Source organism: Poecilia mexicana, unplaced genomic scaffold (assembly GCF_051168715.1).
Source record: "Poecilia mexicana isolate PSO_F unplaced genomic scaffold, ASM5116871v1 scaffold_11, whole genome shotgun sequence".
NCBI lineage: Eukaryota > Metazoa > Chordata > Actinopteri > Cyprinodontiformes > Poeciliidae > Poecilia > Poecilia mexicana.
Genome location: NW_028263380.1, coordinates 1,063,927 through 1,085,350, shown reverse-complemented (window position 1 = coordinate 1,085,350; position 21,424 = coordinate 1,063,927). Strand labels below are relative to the sequence as shown.

At 39.0% G+C, this 21,424-nt stretch overlaps 2 protein-coding genes and 1 long non-coding RNA gene across 4 annotated transcripts; 1 reads left to right on the top strand and 2 right to left on the bottom strand.

Moving 5' to 3' along the window:
* Positions 1–784: 784 nt before the first annotated feature.
* agr2 (anterior gradient 2) lies at positions 785–6,301 on the bottom strand. The gene is made up of 8 exons (XM_088010035.1): positions 6,157–6,301; positions 3,191–3,308; positions 3,021–3,084; positions 2,893–2,945; positions 2,732–2,808; positions 2,407–2,470; positions 1,021–1,104; positions 785–937 (listed from the first exon to the last, which is right to left on the bottom strand). The coding sequence occupies exons 1-8, from the start codon at positions 6,202–6,204 to the stop codon at positions 888–890; spliced, it is 558 nt and encodes a 185-aa protein (XP_087866161.1). The 5' UTR covers positions 6,205–6,301; the 3' UTR covers positions 785–887.
* Positions 3,648–5,680, top strand: LOC148156343 (uncharacterized). The gene is made up of 3 exons (XR_015764595.1): positions 3,648–3,943; positions 4,841–4,906; positions 5,593–5,680. It is a non-coding gene; the product is annotated as an uncharacterized LOC148156343 (long non-coding RNA).
* Positions 6,302–11,447: 5,146 nt separating the features above from the next.
* ppp1r10 (protein phosphatase 1, regulatory subunit 10) lies at positions 11,448–21,074 on the bottom strand. Of its 2 annotated transcripts, XM_014969622.2 has the most exons (19): positions 21,016–21,074; positions 20,571–20,856; positions 17,224–17,332; positions 17,041–17,127; positions 16,686–16,821; positions 16,548–16,599; positions 16,384–16,473; positions 16,178–16,306; positions 15,986–16,091; positions 15,775–15,881; positions 15,550–15,680; positions 14,572–14,731; positions 14,190–14,333; positions 13,770–14,016; positions 13,602–13,677; positions 13,310–13,516; positions 13,069–13,192; positions 12,639–12,998; positions 11,448–12,501 (listed from the first exon to the last, which is right to left on the bottom strand). In XM_014969622.2, exons 3-19 carry the CDS (start codon positions 17,328–17,330, stop codon positions 12,344–12,346), a joined length of 2,421 nt encoding a protein of 806 aa, XP_014825108.1. In that variant the 5' UTR covers positions 17,331–17,332; positions 20,571–20,856; positions 21,016–21,074; the 3' UTR covers positions 11,448–12,343. The 2 variants fall into 2 exon arrangements, with proteins under 2 accessions (XP_014825108.1, XP_014825109.1); XM_014969623.2 differs by lacking the exon at positions 21,016–21,074 and having other exon boundaries at positions 15,775–15,878; positions 20,571–21,009.
* Positions 21,075–21,424: the final 350 nt, after the last annotated feature.

Below are 21,424 nucleotides of genomic sequence, written 5' to 3'. Positions count from 1 at the left end.
GCGAGGAGCAGAATGAGAGGAAGTCCATCAGAGTCCTGTTATGCGTCACAAACCAAATCCTGATGTTCTACTGATGGAGACTGGGAGACGTCCTCAGCCTCTTCTGACTCTTCTTCTGTTTCACCTCCTTACCCCTCGCCTCACTCCTCTTCCTCTTCCTCTCTCTGGCTGTTGACCTTGACTAAATCGTCGTCCTTCCATTGTAAGAAATGTAAGATTGTGTTGAGCTCTGGCTGTATTGACCATTTTCTTGCCAACTAATGGTTCATGAGATGCATCTTCAATCTATTTCAGAAAACTGATTGCTCAATGGTTGATCTATCTATCTGTCTGTCTGTCTGTCTGTCTGTCTGTCTGTCATAGATATTCTAACAAGAGAGGATATGCAGGATCTAATGATCCTGTATAAGAGAAAGTCAGGATTTACCTGGGAGCAATTTACAAATTCAGATCATATTAAATAAAAGTCTAATGGAAACATAGAAAGATGCTTGATACATTATGACAAGTTGTTCAAACTTTTTGTATGTTAGGGCTTATATGACAAAATTATGTTTACATGTTGTAAAGGTTGAAACTATTTAAGGGAGACCCTTGTAATTCATGTAATCCCACCAGAGGGAGACCAAAGAGCTGTCTAAGGACACCAGGAACACTGTTGAAGCAAAACAAATAAGACACATTTTTTGTTTTAATGTGTTGTATTGACAAACAAAATAATTAATTCATATTACAGTATATTTGATCAACATAAATCAAATATATGTCCAGACGATTAGCTTCACAAATTGTAAGAATCAGTACATTTTATTTAGGATGAAAATCATAAAGGTTAGTGGTAAACAGAGTTTTGTCTGATCAGTGGTGACAGACTGGAGTCCGGGTCCTCACAGTTCAGCCTTCAGGAGCTTCTTAGCTGTCTGCATGTTGCTTATCACTGAGGGAGAAACAAGGAGCAATGATTTTGTGCATTTCAGCTGAATACACACAGCCTGCAGAACACACATGTGCAGCACTTACAGAGGCTGATGTCACCCGTTTCATAGGCGTACATGCGGTTAGAGTAGCGTCCATTGATGTCAGCCCTCACTGTCATGGAGGGGTCTGTGAAGAGACGAACCCTGGATAAGTGCAACTAGTCAAGATCTGTGAGCATCTACTTTGAAGAGATGTCTGATAACCATCCTGTATTATGTGTAGGAACAAAAAAATGATTTGTCACTTATTCAAAAGGCAGTTTGGTGATAAACTTTATTAATTGCTTCTGCCTGTAAGTATATGGTTTGGGATTTGGAAAATGAACATCTTTCTGTGTACTAACAAAAAACACTGAATGGAAAAAAGAGATACTTTGGTGAATGTGAATTTTACAGTATAACTTTTATTTTGGTATTAAGTAAAGCAGAGTGTCTGCTTTTAAACCAGTTGGCTGCAGTTTTATCCCCGGGAAGTTAACAAACACTGAGAAGGTAAATGATGAGATGTGCATGAGTGTTCCTACTCTGCATAAATAAGAAAATACATAAATGTTTCATATATACTATGCTTGTTTCTGATATCTGCAACATAACTAGTTTGTATACTTGAACAGATAATTTTATCATTAGTGAATGATGGTGGTGAATTTACAGCAAAGCAGATATTTTCTCCTTCTCTCCCTTAAACTTGTAGACAGATCAAAATAAAGTCAGAAAAGGGGTGCGGGTTTTAATGTTTTTTTAATTTTTATTTTATTTTATTTTATTTTATTTTATTGTTTATTCAATGTTACATGACGGTGTTTTTGTTTTTAATGATGAAAAGCACTTTGAAATGCCTTGCTGCTGAAATGTGCTATACAAATAAAATTTGATTGATTGATTGATTGATTGATTGATTGATTGATTGATTGATTGATTGATTGATTGATTGATTGATTGATTGATTGATTGATTGATTGATTTAAACCCTTGTATATAATAGAAAGACTTTGGCCTCATAATTCTACTAAGAAGGTAACAAATTAAAATGTTTTAAACTTTTAAACCACTGCAAAGGTTTCTCTGTAAAAAGAAAGGTAGAAACCTTTCTCTGTAGAAAGATTCTACAGAGAAAGGTTTCCACAAAGATTCCCAGTTTGCTGATTGTGTGCAAACTGGTGAAATGGCTATTTGTTCCTCCACCTTTAACTTCTTCAAAGTTAAATTATGGTTTAGTCAAGCAAAGGAAACACTGCTTATAATCATTCTTGTTTATCCTTCCCTTAAATTAAACAGTTCCCACATGGAAACACAACATGTATTATTAAACCATATAAATCTTTAGAGAATCATATTGGCAACAAATACATAAAGGTTTGGCCTTCAGTCTACAGAATTAAATCTGTTAATTATGTAAAAAAAGAAAATCCAGACGCAAAGCACTTACCAACAAAAAGGATCCGTGGAACATATTGTCCATCAGGGGACAGATGCTTGTCTGTGGTTTCATACTGGAGGGAAGAAAAACAGCAAATAACATCAGCATCTGTTCAGCTTCAACACTTCTGGCTATGTATATATGTGATACTTCAAAAAACATAAATGAAAATTTGAGAAAGACTAACAAAATCTGTCAGAAAACTGAATGATAACTGAATGGGTTGTTGTTGAAGACTGCACCTTAGTGTGAAGTATGAAGAATGAGCCATTATGCAAATTTAAGAGCTCACTGGTTTCCAGGGAAACCTGACTTGATAAACTGTGGAACCTACCATGAGATTGAGAACGATGAAATCCTCATCAAGAGTTTTCTGGATCTCATTGTTTTCAGAGAAAACCTTCTTCAGTGCTGCAGCAGGACATGGAACAGAAGCAGAGGTGAAGGCACACATGACCAACATGTTTCCCAACTACTAACAACCCAGAGCCTTACCTTGGCTGTGTGGACAGTCCTCCAGGTGAAATATGACCATCAGAGGCTTGTTCCTGTAAAGCAGCACATTTCATTTACTGCTCTATTCGAGAAGCTCTGTGGTCGTCCACATTTCAACTGTTTCTTACCTTGACCTTGACCAGTAGAGAGCCTCCTCATATGTCTGAGCCCAGATCAGCTGGTCACCCCATCCTGGAAATGTGTAACAATATCAAAAGTTGTAGGAATCTAGTTGGTCCCAGCATCTGTCACCATCCATATTCATTTAGTCATGTAATCTCTGCTGGTTGCTACAGACCTCTCGACAGAGTCTGTGGGATCCTCTTGCCAGTCTTTGGGATGTATTTGGCAATGGTGGAGGAAATGATCGCCAACACCAAAACAGCAGAAAGCACAGCCTTCACCATCCTTGATGACTACGTTAAAAATAAGAGTAAATACAAAGAATACATGAAAATTAACCACAAATTTAGAAAAATCACAAATTCTGTAGATTTATATAACCATCACCAGGCACGTGCAGAGGGGGGTGCTGGGGGTGCTTGAGCACCTGCCCTTTTTGCTCCTTGCCCCAAAGTGCCCTTTTGGTCAATTTCTTTTTTTTTTTTGTTGGTATTATTATTTTTTCAAAGCCCTCTTCTGACACATAATAACATGTACTAAAATTATTTTATTTTATTTTATTTTTTGTACAACATAATAAGCCTTCCGGTCACCTTGTTACCTTTGACCTTTTGCCCGTGACGCATGACGCAGTTGCCTCTCGCGCAGTGAGATAAGGCGGCTAACTGGAGCTCAGCATAGCGAACGTTCCAGATTACAAAACAGTTTTTGGTGAATTATATATATGTAAAAAAAAAAAAAAAAACGTTTTTGGTGAATAAAGTGGAGTAGACTTGCTGCTTGTCAGATGACGGAAAACGTTGTAGTATCGTTTCTGTTTCAGCACGGAGTAGCGGTTTAAGCAGAGAGGTAATGAAATACAACAGACACTCACAGTCCTCTGCGTCTGGCTTACTCTGAAGAACTACTGAGGGGAGGAGACAGCCAGGTGAGGAAAAACTGTTCTTATCTATCGATTCAGTATTTTTATCATACAGACATTAGGCTGCTGTTCTTGTGCTATTAGCTAGCTGCTAGCTAACGGCTCTGCTAGCAAAGCTAGATAACTAAAAAGCTTCCTCCCTGTGTACGAGGCACATCGCCCGTCCGAAACTTATCATCTCCATAATGGATATATATCCGATCTTCTCATTTCCTTTGCTGCATAATATACATTGCATTTATTCTGGCGTTAGGTAAATGTGTCTTGAAAGAGAATAGCACTTAAATAAAAGTCCAACAAGGATATTCATTTAGAATTAAAAATAACTCACCCTGAATTACCATGATAGATATAATTTGTCATTAATGAAGGGGAAAAAACTCAACCCAGACTTTAAGTTTAGGGTCTGGTTCGCAGAGTATGCAATTAAATTTTTTCCCCAATTATTCAATGGGGAAAAATAAACTAACCTCACTTAAGTACAATAAAATTGTAATCAAAACTTTTGGAATTGTAATGATTTCTTTTTAAAAAACAAATTATTTTGTTTAAAAAACTTTTTTTAATTAAATAACTATTTTTTGTCTTGTGAACTTAAAAAGTTATTTGCCAAACATAAACTTTTATTTGTACACATCAGAAATCTTTTGTTGCTAGTCCTGCCCATGACATCATGTGAGAATCACAAGGAAAACTTTGAGTCAAACAAAAACTTAGAATATCAAGAAAAGATTTCTGACATGCACAAATAAGTTTGTTTTGCAAAAAAAATATTCACTTCATGAGACAAATGTGTGATTTAAATGTTTAAAAAAGTTTTAAGCAAAACTCAGTAGGCTTTTCCCATAGTGACATGCATTAACAATTCAATTTTTGCTTTTGTTTTTTTCTTTTTTTCTGCAGTTCCACCTTAAAGTTTGATGCAGCTCTGCTTTCCTGAATGGACCATCTTCATCTCCATAGATTACAGTACACTAAAAGGCTGCATTGTGCCCTTGTTTATATTTTTAATAGTGTAATTCTGTAAAGACAAAATATGTAAATCAGAGCTAAACCACCAGCTCTGATTTACATATCTTGCTAAATTGCGGGTTTGAATATTGCAATACTTTCCTATAACAAAATAGACCTGCAGAAAGAAATTACTAATAAAATATCTTACATATGCATAGTTGTATGCTCTGTATAGAGATTTACCTTAGCTTTGATTGTATATTTCACAATTTTGTAATTTATCATTGTTTATTAAACTCTGAAAACTGTGTGGCTTTGTTAATATTCTGTCTTAGAATGCAGTTAGATGTGCCCTTTTTTTTTTTTTTTTGAGCACCTGCCCTTTTAGTGGTCTCTGCACGGCCCTGACCATCACACTCCAACAACCTACCGGTGTTTCCATCACCTACTGGAACCGTTTTGCTCATTTTAAATAACATTTTTGCTGGTTTTTACACACCTCTTATTTCCACAATTTTATTTTCATTTTTATTCTCCTAACATTTAATCTTTTTTGATGCACATGCACATTTTGCACCTTTTTTTAGTTATCCTACTCAGTTGTACATGAATCAGAGTGTCATTTTATGCTGTAATTTTGTCCCTATTGCACAGTATATCATTCCTAATTTTTAAAATATATAATTTGCTTTTTTTTGTAGGTGAATCTACATGCCTCACAATGTCTCATCACTTTTCTGCTGTTCCCCCTGGATGTCCTCACCATCCCCACCATCGTCTCCACTCTGGGACAACATTCTAATCTGTTATTTCAGTTCTCCAACCTCCTTATACACATCAGCATTTAGAAGTGTTTTTTTTTTATCTCTGAATGGTAGACAATAAGTGAATGAAGTCTCAAGTTCTGTATGAAGACAGATAGTTATGAAAGACTCAGTGACTCAGTGAAGCTACAATCAATAAAGATCAAAATATTCCCATAAAAACTCAATCTTTGTGTCCATTGCCTCTTACAATTTTCAAATACAAGAAAAAAAGGTGGAGCACCCAAAGACACTCTACCTCCACACTAATCTTTGACAGTTTTTTAGTTTACTTAGGAAATATTGTTTCTCTTATATAAAAAGAACCTGTTGGAAAAAAACAAATTTCCTTTGTCAAAGACCTAACTTCCATTAGCTATTAGTGAATTTGAGAAGAGTTTAGCTATTAAATCTAAAAGGGAAGACATTTTTCCATCAGGTGAATTCTCCATAACGACTTACCTTCGTTGTTTGTGACAGGTTGGACCAAAGCTCAGTGATCTCCTGCATGCTAAAGCTCACCTGTTCCCTTTTTAAGCACCTGTTCCCTGAGGATCCGCCCTCTTCTTTCTCACTGCTCCCATTCTTTCCGTCCTCAGTTGGAATTCCCAAGAGTGCCTCAAAAATGTGCAAACTGAACTCTGTTGGAAAAGTTGTATCTGAAATTTTGGTGCATTTTCCTGTAGAATCACTGATGTTAAAGTATGACTCTAAATATTAATTAGTTTTATAACAAGGTACTGAATATAAATGTTTTAAGCCAGTGTTTTTTCAGATTCAGGTCACTGGAACACCACAAATAGTTTCTGGAAAGGATTTTTCACATATTGAACAGGATTAATACTCTGTCAGTTATGTTATTAATCTTATCTTGCTCCCAAGTCATTGAGTCATTGTTGCATCACAGATGAGCTTGGCTCAAATCCATGATGGATTTACTGCAAATCATAACATAAAGCTAGATTGATCAGCCAGCTTGTTGTAACTCAATGTGTAGTCCATGTACTAACCACATTTATGAAAATATTTCCATCAAACTTGAAAAATGCCACATTTCTTCAATGCTGATTCAGCTTAGTTAATCTTCCAGATCCATGACTGTTTTTGGGAGAGAGGAGGAGTTCAACTCCATTCTAATGATGAGTCACCACTGGAAGACTCAATCATAACTGGTTTTATGTGATTTGCCCGATACACAAAGGTGCAACTTGGTACATATTTGCTGCAAAGCATAGACTGTTGATTTGTCCAGGAAGGCGGATGCAGACACGTCAACCTGGACAAACAAGAATCTCAACGTTTTAGGTTGATGCTGTCCATTATCTTGTCTACATGCAATATGTCTACATCCACAATTTTATAAAAGTTTTAATTTTTTTTTATTTTTTCCATCATGCCAGTTTCCTTCTGCCATCACTTCAGGGGTGTCTTCACAAAGCCTGTAAAGAGGTAGCTCAATGCTTCCATTGTTCTGTCCCAGGCAGGAGTGAGTCTCTGGACATCCAATCCACCTTTTACCCACTCCATCAACTCTTTCCTTCTTTTTCCAGTATGCCAATGTCTGTTTCTACACTCAGTCTCAGTGCCTCTTATTTTCTCTGCACCACACATCATACCATGCCATAAAAGCACATCCTGCTCATGGTTTGGTTTTGCGATGAAGCTGTTCTGCTGTGCTGTTTCCAAACCAAGGTCAAATCCAGTAAAATAAAAGTTAGGTTGAGTATTGTAGTTAGAGCTTTCCAAAAACAAAGGCTCTGTTCTAGATGTGTTGACTGAATTCAAACATTTACTGATAGAAGGAAGTAAAGTTTTAAAAATACCTAGTAAATTTTCTATTATTTCAGTGAGTACTGCAAGAAATATGGTCATCCATAAGTGTTAAGTGTTCAGTGTATTCTTATCTAAATTGGTAGGAAAGAAAACAGATTGAAGCATTTTAAATCTTTTGTGGAACTTGAGCATAATGAATGCACCATGCCTCTTCCCCAGTTTGTAATCAAATACATGAGCTTTGTATCTTCAAGGCCTTGTTCAAGAAAAATACATTCTTCAAAAGGAGCAGGTGTTCTGACGGACCTCTTCATCAACCGAGGACTAAAACAAACAAATTCTGTCAACAGTCACTTGTAACAGGATGCGGAAGCTGATTAGTGCTGAGGTGTCCTAACTGTTGCTTTCTGTCCGTTTTATTGTATGTTTTAGGAGTACAATGGTCAATATTTGCTCTCATGGGTTTGGTTAAGATCTCTCCCATTAACGTTTCATATTTATCAACTATACTCAGCCCCGCCTTGTAAAGACGGATCTGATGCTGTGTGTGTATGGGTATGTGTGTGCATAAAATACACACAGAAACTTGTTCCCAAAAACCTCAGGAGTCGCTGGGGTTTAAGAAGCAGAGCTCTTTAATTTAATACCTGTTAGATGTTCACTAGTCTTTTTCTGACTAATTAAAGTTAAATCAGATCAAACATTTCTTGATTTAGGTCGGTTAGAATTACCAATATTATTTCTATAATTGCCAGAAAACTTAGTGAGAACATTTCTTAGAGTTATTTTGTAAAGTTCTTTGACAGTATTATTATAGTATTTATATTCTATTCTTTTATTCAGTCTAGAATATCAAGATTGAATAGAATTCATGTGTGTATGATCTATTATTGTGACAGAATATGAAGTAGTTTGACTGAGTCTGGTGATTTTTGGATAGAAACTCAAAATGCACTGTTCCAAATTATTATGCACAGCAGATTTTCTAAACATTTTATGGATTATAAAGAACTGCAAACAGTCATTCTTTGAATGTGCGGCATTAAGTGGTCAAAGGTACTAAAATCAAAAGCTATTTCAATGTAAAACATCTTAACAGATCAAATTAAATGTTGACATAGGACCCCTTCTTTGATATCACCTGCACAATTCTTGCATCCATTGAACTTGTGAGTTTGTGGATAGTTTCTGCTTGAATTTCTTTGCAGTATGTCAGAATACCTTCCCAGAACTGCTGTTTTGATATGAACTGCATCCCACCTTCAGATCTTCTGCTTGAGGATACTCCAAAGGTTCTCAATAGGGTTGAGGTCAGAGGAGGATGGTGACCACACCATGAGTTTCTCCCCTTTTAAGCAGCCAATGACACAGTGGTATTTCTTGCAGCATGCATTGTCATGCATGAATATGATTTTGCTACTGAAGGTATGGCTCTTCTTTTTGAACCATAAAAGACAGTGATCAGTCAGAAAGTCCATACACTTTGCTGAGGTCATTTTCACACCTTCGGGGACTCTGAAAGGGCTGACCAGCTCTCTTCCCATGATTTCGACCCAAAACATGACTCCACTACCTCCTTGCTGATGTCACAGGAATGTTGGGATGTGGTGGCCATCCACCACCAATCCACTACTGCTTCCATCTAGACCATCCAGGGTTGCACAGCAGTCATCAGTGAACAAGTCTGTTTGAAAATTAATTTTTGTGTACGGCTGGGCCCACTGTGACCGTTTCTGCTTGTGAGCACTGGTTAGGGGTGGCTGAATAGTGAGTTCATGCACCGCAAGCCTCTAGAGGATTCTTCACCTTGAGGTTCCAGAGGCACCAGCAGCTTCTGTTTGCTGCTTTGTAAGGGCATTTTAGCAGCTGCTCTATTAATCCAATGGATTTGTCTAACAGAAACCTTCCTCATTATGCCTTTATCTGCACAAACCCATCTTTGTTCTGAATCAGCCACAAATCTCTTCACAGTACGATAACGCTTCAGTTTTTGTTAAATATCTAATGTTTTCATTACTTGTCATATGGCACTACACTATCTGATGATTTTTGTCAGCAGAGAGATCATTTCTCTTTCCAATATTGCTTGAAACCTGTGGCCTGCTTAATAATGTGTAACATCCTTCCTAAGTTGATTTCCTTAAATTGAGCTCACCAGACAAACTAATCAACCAGCACTCTGAAATTAATTATAGTGATTCAAAGAGCCCTGACACTATAAATTTAATAGCACAAGAAAAATTTAATCTTTATAACACTTAAATCTAATTTGCATAATAATTTGGAGCACGGTGTACTATATTGTCAAAAGTATTTGCTTACCCATCCAAATGATCAGAATCAGGTGTTCCAATCGCTTTCATGGCCACAAATGTATGAAATGAACCACATAGATATGCACACTGTTTTTACATTTGTGAAAGAATGGGTTGCTCTGAGGAACAACCCATTATCACAGCTCCAGTGTGGAACTGTGATAGGATGCCACCTGTGCAACAAATTTCCTCACTCCTAAATATTCCACAGTCAACTGTCAGCTTATAATGCTATAAAAAGATGGAAGTCTTTGGGAAAGTCAGCAACTCAGCCATGAAGTGCTAGGCCACGTAAACAGAGGGAGCAGGGTCAGTGGATGCTGAAGCGCATAGCGCCAACAGGTCGCCAACTTTCTGCAGAGTCAGTCACTACAAACCTCCAAACTTCATGTGGCCTTCAGATTAGCTCAAGAACAGTGCGCAGAAAGCTTCATGGTATGGGTTTCCATGGTGACCAGCTGCATCCAAGCCATACATCACCAAGAGCAATGCAAAGCATTGGATGCGGCGGTATAAAGTGGACTCTAGAACTGTGGAGGTGCATTCGCTGGGAGGACGAATCATGCTCCATCTGGGAACCTGATAGATGAGTCTGGGTTTGGCAGTTGCCAGGAGAACTGCACTTGTCTGACAGCATTGAGCCAAGTGTAAAGTTTGGTGGAGGGGGGACCATGGTGTGGGATTGTTTTTTAGGAGCTGGACTTGGCCCCTTAGTTCCAGTGAAAGGAACTCTGAATACTTCAACATACCAAGACATTTTGGATAATTCCATGTTCTCAACTTTGTGGGAACAGTTTGGAGCTGACCCCTTCCTCTTCCAACATGACCAGAGCACAAAGCAAGGTCCATAAAGACATGGTGTATATCTGGTGTATCTGGTGTAGATGAACTTGACTGGCCTGCACAGAGTCCTGACCTTATCCTGATAGAACACCTTTGGGATGAATTAGAAAGGAGACTGAAAGCCAGGCTTTCTCTTCCAACATCAGTATGTGACCTCACAAATGCACTTCTGGAAGAATGGTCAAAAATCCCCATAAACACTCCTAGAAGACTCCCAGAAGAGTTGAAGCTGCAAAGGGTATAATCCATAATGAACCTTATATATTAGGAATGGGATGTCAGTTAAACGCATATGTGAGTCAAGGCCGTTGAGCAAATATTTTTGGCAATATAGGGTATGTTAAAAGGTAATTAGACATTTCTTCTCAATGAAATCCTTGATTGATTGGAGCTATTGTGAACTTAAAAGTACAAGTTATATTTAGAGCCTCTAGTTCCATATTTTGAGCTTTATATTTTGTGGAATACTGGCCATTGGTCACACTAACCAATTTAACCCCAGATGAGGCTTCAAAATTAAGTGTTTCAGCTTTTATAAATTACATATGGCAAGGTTTATCTTTGTAAAACTTAAAACACATAAATACAAACAAAAAGATGGAAGACACCAACATGTTTCTAGTTTTAACAGTCTATAATCTGAGGTTTTATATATATATATATATATGTGTGTGTGTGTGTGTGTGTGTGTGTGTGTGTGTGTGTGTGTGTGTGTGTGTGTGTGTGTGTGTGTGTGTGTGTGTGTGTGTGTGTGTGTGCATGCGTTCTGTATTCATACAGAGATTTTGTTCAAACAATAAAAATGAAGACATTTCACACAGGTTCGAAGGCCAAGAATGTATCAAAAAATAAACAAAAATGTTTGGAGGGAGCAACGTTTAACATTACATTCGCAAAGTCCCACAAGAGACAAAAAAAAAAAAAATCATTGTTTTCACAGAAAACACTTGTTATATGTGACCCACAGACGGATACATCATCTCTAACACTGACAACACAAACCCTTTCTGGGTTTACATGAGAGTACAGAAGTTACAAGGAGTAGCTCAACAATAATGACCACAGTTATGCCAAGATTGTCACTTTAGACCCAAAAATACAGGGGAGTGCATGCAGAAAATGTCCATGTAGCACACTGCTCAGCTTTTTTAGCATCTGCTAGCATTTCATATTAGCGACAGAAAAAATAAAAATTGAAAAAAGCTGGACCTGCTTTGTTGGATTAGAAAAAAATTTAGAGCTGCTGGCCCAGTACAATCTGACTGCGTTCTGTTTCACTAACCTTCATCAGTGAATATCCTTGGTCCAAACTACACTGGGGATGGGATTAACTGAAAAAAAATCCTACAGCAGCATAATATTTGGCACAAACTCCAAAGCCAAATTAAGAGGGATGTTTTGTTCTAAAAAAAATTCTGAAAAAATATTTTGGTCAATGATATTCACGGCATAAAGCACAGAGCAAAGTGAGCCAATAAATAGCTGCAGCAACTGAAATATAGTGGTCAGGTCTTTTCTCAGTCTCACAGATCAAGGAAAACAATAAAACAAAATCACAACAAATACACTCGTGTCCCATCTCTGATCATGTTGCACAAATTCTATTTGCTGTAGTCTCAAAGCGTCTGTCTGCAGAGTCAGATCTCAGTGATTCATCAGCATAACTGCAGTCAGTCTGCCGCTGTGGATGTAGACGACATGGGGAGTGACAGTGTCCCCTAGTGGCCATGCTGTGCATGCTGATTGTGTTGGTTAGCAGGGTAGTTGGGTGGTAGAGGTGGGCCGTTCACACCAGGGTGGTAGAAAGCACAATTACTTTCATATCTGCAACTTCCCTTCATCATGAAGTGACGACATACCGGCCTTTTGGACATATCTGTAACAAGTAAAGACCGTTACATAGTGGCATAAGCTGGTTAAGCAATTTTGGTTGGCTTAAAACTCTCCAGTTCAATTTGTATGTTGAATAAGTAGATGTAATATTCTCAGAATCCATGATTTTAGCTCACGTACCATTCATGTTGTTGTGTCCTCCTCTGGGCCCTCCACGGCCCCTGCCTCTGAAACCCAGATCTCCACCGCGACCCCGGCCTCCTCGGTGGAAATGTCCTCCTCTGTGTGGTCCTCCTCTCATGGAGTCCTCTCCCCAGTAGTTCCCGTTCTCTCCTCTGCCCTGTCCAGGCCGGGGCCCCATCATGCGAGGGCCTCCAGGGTTATTGAAGGGCGGCCCATGGTTGTGAGGTGGAGGGGGATGGTTGAAGCGAGGACCCCCAGGTGAGCTGTTGGGTGGGTATCCACCATTCATGGGCCCTTGCATGTGCATGTTGGTCATGTTGTTCATGCCTGGGCCATGTCCTAGCAGCCCCAAGTTGACTGAGCAGGAAGAAGACATTAGTGTGTGTTCTGGAGGGAAGGTGCATGATGGATCAGGACATGTGTTTACCTGGAGGTGGTCCTCCCTGCGTTTGGATCTGGCTCTGCTGCAGGGAACCCAGCAGTTGCTTGATCTTATCGGAGAAGTCTGGCTGCTTTATCAGCTCTTCAGTAGACTGACCACCAGAAGCTCCCTGATGACACAAAACAGGTATTAGCTAGCTGGACAAGATCTGTGTGTGTGTATTCTTTGAGAGCACTAGAAACCGTGCTTAAAAAAAGAGTGTCTGTTGTTCAAATCTCATCAGTACCATGATGGATGAGAGCAGCTCCTGTACGTTGACCACTGGAGCTGCAGGGTTGCTTGTGGCACTGGAGGCCTGGGGGCTCCGGGAGCTGCTGCTCAGGTTGACCATGAGGTTGGCCAGGACCGGCGGCAGCTTGGAACTCTCACCCTGGGCCTGCTGGGAGGCGGCGTCTGCAGGCTCACCGTAGTCCTCATCTATCATAGACGAGTCCTGTAGGGAACAACACATAGACAGCTTAGTAGACCGCATAAGACATCACAGTAATGACTGAGTGTTTGTGGTTCTGTGTACTAACCTCATCCAGAGGAATGAGACAGGGGGGCATGGGTTCATATGGCTCTGGGTCTGGTTCATGAGGGCTGTCAGGTACACTGAGGAACACAACAGGTTAAGATGAAAACACTCAAAGCTGCTTCCACCATTACAAGCATAGTGCAGACTTCTGCTTAATATGCACAGTTACCTCTCTTTACTGAGGAAGATTTCCTGTAGGATGCCCATCTCACGCTCTCTCTGGGTGTGTTTCTCTGTGCTGTTGGCCCCTGGGGTCACCAAGCTGCCCGCCAGCGTCAGGAGCCTGGGTTGTGTCCAGGGGACCCTTTCTTCCATGGTGTCATGTGAAAGCCGACGAGCCATCTCAAACGTTTGCCTGTCCATCATAAGCTCCCGCTTGGCAGCTTCACCAAAATCTTTGATCTTGTTGACATTGACTGTAAATTAAATTAAATGTTAGAGGTAGTGGAAGGGACAACAAATTCCTTCTTTTGCACTATATTTTATACAAACATATGTTTTTTTTTTGTTTTGTTGTTTTTTTGCAGATTTACTTTGTGATCCCGATTAGTTTCCTCAGCAAAAAGTATGTCTATTAGTTCACACATACCTCTCTCTGTCTCATCCAAATCAAAATAGAAGTAGTGCTTGAGCTGCTCTTCCTCGGCCCAGTGGACAGTTTTTTTCTTTTTCCCCTTCTTGGTCAGGCTCTCCTCGTCTGCACGCGGTTCTGCCAAGGCGTTGGGCTTCTCAGCTGAAGCACACAGGAACAGACATTGGTTTACTGTGCAAAGTCATACTTATCTGTCAGTAGCATTTAGCTGGTTAGCCGTCTACTCCTCCAGTGTTTCACTAACAGGTTAGGCTCAGACTGCAACACACTATTTAGGTTTGTGACAATACAGTAATTGTTTCAGATTAAAAAGTAGATTCTTGTACAATGCAGTGAGATGTAGGACAGATTCTTAGAGTTACAAGTCTTTGGACCGTACTATTGTCAGCAGTGTCTGGATCCTCAGCAGGAATTGGGGTCAAAGGTTGCTCTGGCTCCTGGTTTTCATCAGCAGCAATCGAGGAAGCAGAGGTTTCTGGGGATGCAGGTCTAGCTGAAGATGGAGAATAACCAGCTGGTTTGCTGTCAAATGGGTTTGTCTGAGGACAGAAAAGGTATGGTTAAAAGCAGTTTTATAGTTTAAAACATTTAAGTTCAGTCCAAATAATGAGCTGGGGGGGACTAGCTCTTGCTGTGGCAGACACCGACAGACTGCTGTGACTACATCACAAATCTGCGCAAATATTTGTTAATATTCTGCTAATTTCACAATTCTGGTGCTTCCATTAAATAAAAAACAACTACAATCACACTTGAATGAGCTTGTTCATGTAATAAGTCTTTAAAAAAACAAAATTGCCCTTGAAAAAGGAAGTTAGAAGAAACCAATGCACTAGAGTGAAACCTTTTGTCATCCTGTCTTCAGTAGAAAGATAAAGACAGGAGAAAAATGATCTATCATGGAAATTTTTTGAGCTTGTTTCCATTTATTATGCGATTTATTGAATTATTGTTCATTGCGACAGGCATAGTAGGACCATTAGTGTGGAATCCAGAGTGTAGCATCAGTACTGTAGCACTAAAAGTGTACCATCATTACGCTAATGATTAGCACCATTAGCATAGCATATTGTGCTATGTTGATGATGCTACATTACTAATGTATCACTACACAAATGATACACTATACATATATACTATACTACACTATCATTAGTGTACAGAGATACAGTGATGTAACTGTATGTTACAGTGATGGTGTAACATAGCATCACTGTAGTGTGGCTTGACCAGTGTAGATTCAGTAATGTAGCATCAATAGAGTAGCGTTAATAATGTGGCGAAACATCACTAGTGTAACGTGACCACCTTAACAACATTAAGACTCCTGTTAGAGTCCCATAAACGCAGTCAGTACCTTGGTTGATGTTGGTGAGACAGCTTTGGTGTTAGCAGGAATAGAAGCACCAGGTGGTTTCTTCTTTTTGATCTTAATCTCAGGCACTGGGGCCGAGTTCAGGGCATCCAGAAAGCCTGTAGCTTCCATTGCTGCAATGAGGGGAAAAAAAACAGCCCATATCAACACTGTTATTCCATCAGCTAGGAACACAAAGCTGCTTTGTTTTTCTGTGAATAAGCTTACGTGGTGCTGGAATTATCTTCACTTTGATCTCTTTGGTTGCATTTGAAGGGGTATTGAGAGGTTTGTATTTTTTCTCAAGAGGTGGAGCATCTGAAGGACCAGAACTACTGGAAAAAAACATTTAGTGCTCAATTTGGCAGACTGAACTAGATTCATTATCACAACACAGGGCAGCACTGTTTTAAAAAAAAAGCTAGAAAACTGGCCTTACCTCGGCCTCTTGAGTAACGGGGGCTTTATGATGTATTTCTCACCCAGCTGTGGTGCAGAGGATGTCTTTTTAGGAGGAGTTGGGTTGGAAGCCTCCATCTCCAGACCTATGCAGTACAGACATTATACATACACAAATATAGAGCATATACTGTATAACCCACAGGATCATTGTTGCTGAAGTCAAGCATACCTATGGAGCGAATCTTTGTATGGCTGGGTGCATGAGCTTTGGATTTTTCCTTCTTCCTCCCCTCATCTCCACTCTTTTCCTTCACATCCCTCACTGCCATCTTGCTCTCTTCCTTCTTCTTTTTTTTATCTTAAAGACAAACAGCAGTGTGTTAAAATGGTAGACTTTACAGTCTGTAGAAGAGTGAAAGATAAGTAAGTCTGTACCAGCAGGGGAACTGCTGCTGCTTGAGACACTTTGAGAACGAATTGTTGCCATCCAACCGTCTACCAAAACAGCTGCCAACTTTCTCAATTCTAAAAACAAAGAGTCCATGTTAGCGCTGCAACACAAATTAGCTTTAATTTATCTTAAAGTGAAGTAAACTGACCTTCTGTTTCTGCACTTTTGCTCAGCTGCTTTACAAGTTTTGCTGTGTTGTTCTGGGAAAACAATGAAAGACAACAGGATTACTAAAAGTAGCTGGACATGTGACTACATGTGTACTCCGGAAAAATAAAGGCATTACCTGTTTGAGATGGTCTACTTTAAGGGGCAGCTTCTGCAGTGTGAGCAGGATGAGCTGAAGCAGAGGGCTGTTGTTGGTGGTTTTTGAGTAGGTAAGCCAGGAATTGAGCAGCCTGTAGCCACCAACTCTGATGAACCTGTGTGAAGGAACTGCTGATTTAATGAAGACTACAACAGAGTCAATCTCAGCTGTGGTTTACATCAGGATCCATTTGTACTAACACATTTATACACCAACAGAAAACTGAACACATTTAGATCTTTTGAGATAAAGGAAATATATCTGTAGCTCAGGGACTAGGAGTTAAATGGAACACTATATATTGCAGGATTGATATGGCATGTAGAAGTCCCACCTGTTAAGAATATCATGAGATTTCGTCTGCAGCAGCACGTTGAGGTACATACACCTACTGACCATCTTAGTAGAAGCTTTCATCAAGCTGCAAGGAAAAGAAAACAAGCAAAACTATGTTGGCACATTTATTAACAATGGAAGAGCAGGGGGCACAGAGGTTCATCAGACTTGAACTTCTCACCTAAACACCTTCGGGACTCCCTCAAGACTGCGCAGCTCACCATCCTTTCCCAGCAGGGCTTCAACGCCTTTCAGAATCTCCCTGGGGTCAACTGGTCCCTTCGCCATGTCTGAAACACACACCGCTCTATGAATACACACACCAACAAGTCAAAAGCAGTAAATGTTACATTTTTCACACACACATGGTTCTGGGCTCCATTATGTCTGTCAAACTAAAACAAAGCCAAGACACAGACTGTTTTCTAAGACCATGAATGGCAAAATGCTTTGTGCTCTTCCACCACAAGGACTTCAAAACAACTTCAACTAAAGTGAATTTGGACCAACAAGGTTAGAATGACATCTCTGCATCAATTAGAATGCAGAGCCTTCTACAGTACATGTAACTGGTACTCCTGTGAAAGGCTGTCTGACTACACCAACTTGTCTTCATTGGTTCAAAGGTCAGACAATAACAGCAACATTAGTGTAGAAGTGCCCTACATCTTTCAGAACACTGAACATCTTAACTCATCATTTCTCTGGTTTAACAGGTTCCAGGGGTTGAGGAATCCACATATAGAGATCTGATATTCCAGAAACTTACACTACTGCTCTGACAAGCACTGGTAGTTTTGCCTCATACTCAAGGCATATAGAGTTGTTCCCTGCACTCAACTGAAACCAGTCTAACAGGAATATGAGTTCAAAGTACCACACAATCTCTCCTCCCACAAATTTGCTCACAAGAATAAACATAATCCCATACAGTGTATATTGTGTGTGTGAGACAACATATTTATTCCAGTTTAGGTTAAAAATACAAAGTGAGAGACAGTGTTCATAAAATTGATCCATGAAGCACATCCAACAAAAATAAATTTTATTGATCTCATTTTTGTTTATTTTGGCTGAAGAAACACAACTCTATTTTCACTCTATGTTACACAAAGAAAAAAATTTGGACACACTTTCCAACTTATTTTCATAAAATAATTTTTCTTAGCTTTGTTTGTTGATAAAAATTATCAAGAAATAATACACTACATTAATTAACATTTTCTAAGCCCGAGGATGAAATAAAACATCTTTCTCTGTTGACCACTGGTCTGACAGATACTCAGGCCTGCAGGGAGCAGGCTGGGTCATCAGTCCAACAGGCAAAGATTCTGATGACAAGAGAAACGGCACTGAGTTACAAAATTTTGATTTGCTAGTATTAATTCTAAAGTGGTCGGAAAATGTAGAAGTCTTAAAAACTTACACCTTTCACTGTGTGATCAGGGGGAATGTTTCATTAATACTACACAACAGTGCCTTACAGTTAAATGTGTTAGAAATAGGGGAAAGGGTATTTGTCACAATCATCAGATAAGGCCCAAACTATTCTTACCCCAGGCAGATTTCATTTTGCACTTTGTTTCTTCTAGTCTGAAATAATTGTAACTTTTTGGAGTGGTCCAGCCAATCCTGACTTGAATCCCACTGACAATCTGTGACGGGAATTTAATATTACGGTGACGACCAAGAGGCTTACCAGCCTCAGAGATCTGGAGCTCTTAAAGTGTAAGTCATAACCATAGTAGGAAAAATGCAAAAAGCAGGTTAGCAATTTGCAAGAGGTTGATTACTATGATGTCAAAAAATGTTTTCCAATAATTGATGTTATAAATATTTTTGTTAAAATTTACAAGAAATGCAAATTATTTTTATGGAAAATTTATACTCATTTTACATTTTTTCCTTCACCTTTTGAGCAATATCCATCTCATCTCCTACAACATCTATTCTCTCTTCTTCTTGGGTGAATAAAAATAATTAAACATCTAAATTTGAAAGGGATATAAGTAGTATTGGACACAAATGTACATTGTTACTTTTAGATTTTCTTTACCATTATATGTTGCCTTTAAAAAAAAAAGAAACAGAAAGTAGCTATTGTTTGACTTATACTGTCAAATAACTTGGCAAAGGCCTAAATGGCACAAGTGAACGCTTGAATAACAAGTTTATGATTACATTTTCCATTATTTGACCTTGTTAAATCATTTTAAAGACATTATGCAGGTGATGCTTTAAAAGCATGCATTTATCTCTGATTATTAATAATCAAACTGTTTTTGTGCCAGTGTCTATTCAAGTGCAGAAGCCGTAGTTCTGCAGGAAACAAGTTGAAATGATGTCAGATTCATCAGATCTTACCCGTGTAACAGTTGTAGTAGAAGTTTTATATTGTCTCACACCTCCACAACACTGCAAATACCTGACACCCTGTAAATGTCACAATAGTTACACAAATACATAGTTATTAAAATAGAAAACATGACCCTAATTTAGGTGGGGGAAATGTTATGGGTCACATCATGGTGTTACTACACATATTCAAATCATCAGAGTGGATTTAGTGAGCAACATGCCACATAATGTCTGCTAGAAAATCAAGCTACCAAGGAAGAAAAGATTTTTTTCTTGAGCACAATAACTACACTAAGCAAATCCTATTTCACAACCACCCTATCCCATAAAAGGGTGTGCTGATTTGTCCCAACAGAGGCAGCCTACAAGCCTGCATCACCACTTCTCAACTAGGGGGAGGGAACTGCAGTCTGACTTCAGCTGAGTCCCACCCCTACTTAACCACTTCCTAGGTACATTCAGTCCCTCATACAATGGGTGTCGCAAACACCGTGATGGCCGATATCAGACGTATACACCAGCGTGACCAACGAACTAGATCACAGTCTATGCTCGTTCCGAAAACATTAGAAAAAAAACATAAAAAAATCTTCATCCGGAAAGATAGCGCCGAGTTGTCCGAGGACGGAAAGCAAATAAAGGCCAATCCACAATGTTTGTGCTTCGATGTAAGGCTGGGCCACCATCCTGCAATCTTTATCCACAGATTGCCGTCTACACGCTCAGTGTCCTTGTCCTATATTTATCGACAAAACAAATGGGCTTCATATTGTGTCCGTAACCCCAATACTACCGCAATCTTTATGTGCAGATTGCGGTAGATTTGCGATCCTTGAAAGAACCTCTATGAAACGCATTTTTCCACATAAAATTTCCGAATGATGTATTTCCTTTCTATCCTTAGGGCAATCTTTATAAACAGATTGCTTATGAAAATGCTACCATTATCCTGCTTAAGCTTTTTATTTTAACAATTTGTCCATCCTGTCTCACACACAAAGGAACGGGGCAATGCGCGCCCGTCCTCTTTGGCGTGTGAGCTCATACTAGAATATATTTGCCCAGAGCCAAACTATTATACGAGCTCTGTTAGCTCGCTACCGATAGCTAGCCGTAACCTACAACAATTTCAATGGAGTAATGTCGATTTAACTTCAAAAATGAACTTACTATTGATACTATAGATCCTCAGCGTCTCGGCTATATTATGATGTACTTTTTCAAGCACTTATAGCTCATAATTCATTTATATGTCGTCAACCTTCATGGTTTTAATTATCATCAGAAAGACTTCTTATGGACTGGGCTGTGCTAGCTAAACGCTAGCCTTTTCTTCTTGACCAACTGGAGGCAAAAATAGTAATCAAATGTCCATTACTTGAAGGGAAAAAAATGAAATTGAGAAGAGCTGTTTGAAGTCCTCGACGGCTCAGTCTTCGGCAAAGCAATTTCAAACCTGCAGAAATACACAAAAACCACAAATTCACATTCAACTGACTGTTAAACACCCCCGTCCTTGATAATATTAAGGGACTTTATTATCCTTAGTAGTATTTTTCGCATTTAAAAATCACTGGTGTCTTATCGCGCCCCAAATTTTACTGCCTTTACTTACCTTTGACCAAATCCGCGAATGAGCTCGGAAAGGAGGGACTTAGCTTTTATACTGCATGACGTTTTTGACGTCATGACCAATGTTTTTGTCCATATTAGCACAAACAAAATGGTGGAAAACCGACCTTGCTTCTTTGCTCAAGGACGTAATGGCGAATCTCACATGTTCGAAAAAAAAATCTTCTAAAAGGCTCAAAAGTTAATACTGAAGTTCGTTTATCTTGAATCTCTCTGTACATAATTAAACTACTATGATATTCTGATGATTAAATAAAGGTTATAATCATTATTTTATACAGAAATTTAATTTCACATTCTTTTTAAAATGGCGACTGGTTTGGTGGTCACATTCATGCGTATTAGAGGTAAAAGCGTCGAACGTCAATGAAAGCTGCCATATTGGGGAGGCA